The sequence below is a fragment of the Tupaia chinensis genome, unplaced genomic scaffold, assembly GCF_000334495.1.
Source record: "Tupaia chinensis unplaced genomic scaffold, TupChi_1.0 Scaffold149131_1, whole genome shotgun sequence".
Classification (NCBI taxonomy): Eukaryota; Metazoa; Chordata; class Mammalia; order Scandentia; family Tupaiidae; genus Tupaia; species Tupaia belangeri.
In genome coordinates, this window is record NW_006208977.1 from 1,866,584 (window position 1) to 1,869,393 (window position 2,810).

The 2,810-nt window shown below is 57.4% G+C and overlaps 1 protein-coding gene across 1 annotated transcript in view; it reads right to left on the reverse strand.

The window, feature by feature from the left end:
• Positions 1 to 1,104: 1,104 nt before the first annotated feature.
• COX10 (cytochrome c oxidase assembly factor heme A:farnesyltransferase COX10) overlaps positions 1,105 to 2,810 on the reverse strand; it is a 171,129-nt gene continuing 169,423 nt past the window's right edge. Inside the window, exon 7 of the mRNA XM_006170897.3 lies at positions 1,105 to 1,710. Within this exon, the coding sequence (XP_006170959.1) occupies positions 1,310 to 1,710 (401 nt within the window). The 3' untranslated portion in view covers positions 1,105 to 1,309. The remainder of the gene's footprint in view (positions 1,711 to 2,810) is intronic.

The following is a 2,810-nucleotide window of genomic DNA, read 5'->3' on the forward strand; positions in this document are numbered from 1 at the left end:
CACCCGGCCGCAGGGTGACGCCCAGAACTCCAGAAGTGGAAACATGCCCACCAGGAGCTCAGCTCACGCCGCTGGCTCTTAAAGCCTTCGGGTGAGTGGTGGCTCATTTTTCTGAATCCACGGGACAGAAATGTGTTTTTCACTGAAGGGACAAGAATGGGAGTGACGTGGGCTGACTGGCCCTGCTCACCCTCTTTTTCTGAGTTCCTTCTCACACAGCCCGGAGAAAGCCACAGCGCTGCTCCCGGCAGACCGCAGAGGTACAGTCACGGGATCAGAGCGGGGGGTTCTGGGATTAAGTCTTAGCGCGACCCTTCCAGAAAGAAAAGCCTTAGACAGTGCCTGGGTTTTCAAGGGAACTATAAAGATGCCTTTGAATCCTTGGGGTTTTGAAGTGTGGATATTTAAGGGGCTGAGGCGGGGCCAAGGGCCAGCAGTCCAGTCCAAGATCCCTAGGCAACCGCTGCGAGCCCCTCCCGCTCCAGCCTGCCTAGTCCCTTACCGTTTGAGGGACTGAGAAGAGCTGGGGTGGCGGCGGCGGGCCCTGGCTCATCGGGGGAAGGGAGTACACTGCAGCCCGGTGTCCTCTGACCTGGCCCTGGAGGGACCAGGGGCTGCAGAATGGCACACTGGTCACAGGTGCTCACCCTGCCGGGCCACCAACCGCCACTCCGGCTGGCAGGCAGGGAGTGTGTGTGCACGCGTGTGTGTGTGCGTGTGTGCGTGCAGTGGGAAGGAAGGATCAGAAGGGGGGGTACATCCACATCCACAGGCAGAAGAAGAAATATGGGGGTGGGTCTGGAGGAAGAGAAGTGTCAAGACCCACAAAGAGAAAAATCTCTCCTGTGCTAACCGACTGAGCCCATCCATTTCTCATTTGGACAGCATTCTGGATTCTATTACTAAAGAAAAAAAAAAAAATTGTGGGAGCCAGCAGGTGGCATAGTGGTTAAGGCGCTGGACTCCCACCTGGTTGAGTCCTGGACCTGGTGACTTGAAACTCACACCAGGTCTGTGTGCGTGTGTGCCCCAAATCCTGAGTATGGAGATGGGATTGTGACGTGGCTGGGGACCCTGGTGGGTGATTTCTCACTTTCTGTCTCTGTCTCTCTCTGTCTCACTGGTGAGTGCACAAACCCCAAGCAGAAATCTCCCCACCCCCACCCCCCAAAAAAAAAAAATTCAGGTGATCCCTGAGCACCGAATCATTTTACAACCTTGTACAAAACCGGAGATTTTTCTTCAAAATATCCCTTCCTGGTGTCGAGACGCGAGCCAAGTGCCTCCCTGCGAGTCCAGAAGTGTGGCTTCAGCCCCGTGGGGCCTCCTCGTCGTCCTGCCCCGCCGGGTGCTGCTTGCAGGTGAGCATGAGCAGCAGCAGCAGCGGCAGGTGCCACAGGCTGCAGAAGAACAGTTTCCGGGAGCTCTTCCGGTCCGCGTCCAGGTAGAAGCGGAGGCCGAGGTAGGAGATGTACAGGTTGATGGGGAGGGAGACGGCGGGGAAGGCCCACGTGGTGACACACAGGGCGGGGGCCACAGCCGACAGGCCGATCAGCGCCAGGCAGTGTCCCACGCGCCGGCACAGGCTCGGGTGGGTGACCGACATCATGCAGTAGCCGCCCCGGGAGTAGTCCTCGCGGAGCCCCCAGCTCAGGGCGTTGAAATGAGGAAACTGCCAGGAGTAGAGGATTCCTCCCAGTAGAAGCGCTCCTGTGTGAGGGTCGGGGGAAGGGAAAAGACAGGTGGCCATCAGAGGTTTCCAGAGGTCTTCTCCCACCCGGGGCGCTCTCTGCCTTTCTCCACCACCCTGGATTCCCTCACATTCTCGGAGCTCACCTCTGCTTCCTTAGATCAGCCAGGAGTGGGACAGGAGGCGCGGGGGCTACCCCAGTGCTAAGATCCTCCCACTTTCCCTCCTTGGGGAAGCCTGTGTGCCCAGGCTGCTGGTGTCTGTACGAGCCTGCTTCACGGGAGACTGGCCCTCCCTGCAGGGCATCTGGCATCTAGGTCCCACCCGCGCCCCCACCCCCATGGCTCTCAAGCTCCCCAAGGGCACAGTAGAAGCCCCCGCACACCTGTGCACACTTGTGGGAGTTCAGGACTGAACTCGGCCTGCCTCTGGGTGGGAGCCTCTGTGCCACCCCACCAGCTGGGCCTGGGAGGAGCTTCAGAGGGGCAGGAGGACCCCCAAGTTCCCTGGCCTTCCGTTCCCACCAGCAGTGACACAGAACTGACTGCAGCTGCAGGCCTTGCTCAACACCCTGACTGTCATCAGTTTACCTGTTTCGTCAGTGGCCCAGGGCAGTGCCTGGCACCTTCCTTCCATGACCCCCCAGAGCCTGGCACAGAGGTGCAAGCAGGAGGGTCTCTCAGGTGTTAAAGGAACAGAGCGAGCCAGAGACACCCTGGCACAGCGAGAGCAGTAACTTGTCCTAGCACTGTCGTTTCTCCACAAAGACAACACCGTTCACACTATTTTGTTCCCTTTCAGGAACAGTCTAGTCGCTCCACCACTCGCACAGGTGGGATGAAGCTGCTGTTTACTGAACCCCTACTGTGTTTGCCACCCTTAATCCTGATGGTAAGACTTCTGTGGTAGGTTTGATAATTGTTATTAAAAACAGAATAAATCACGATGTTAAACTTCTCAAAAAAGAGGTGAAGGAGTTTAAAATAAGCCTGATTTTTTTTGGGGGGGTGGGGTGGGGAGAGGTTTTTGCTATAGGGCGCATGTGCTCTCCAGAAAAAACAGAGAGAGAGAAAGAGAGAGAGAGAGAGAGAGAAAGAAAGCGAGAAATCACCCCCCCCCC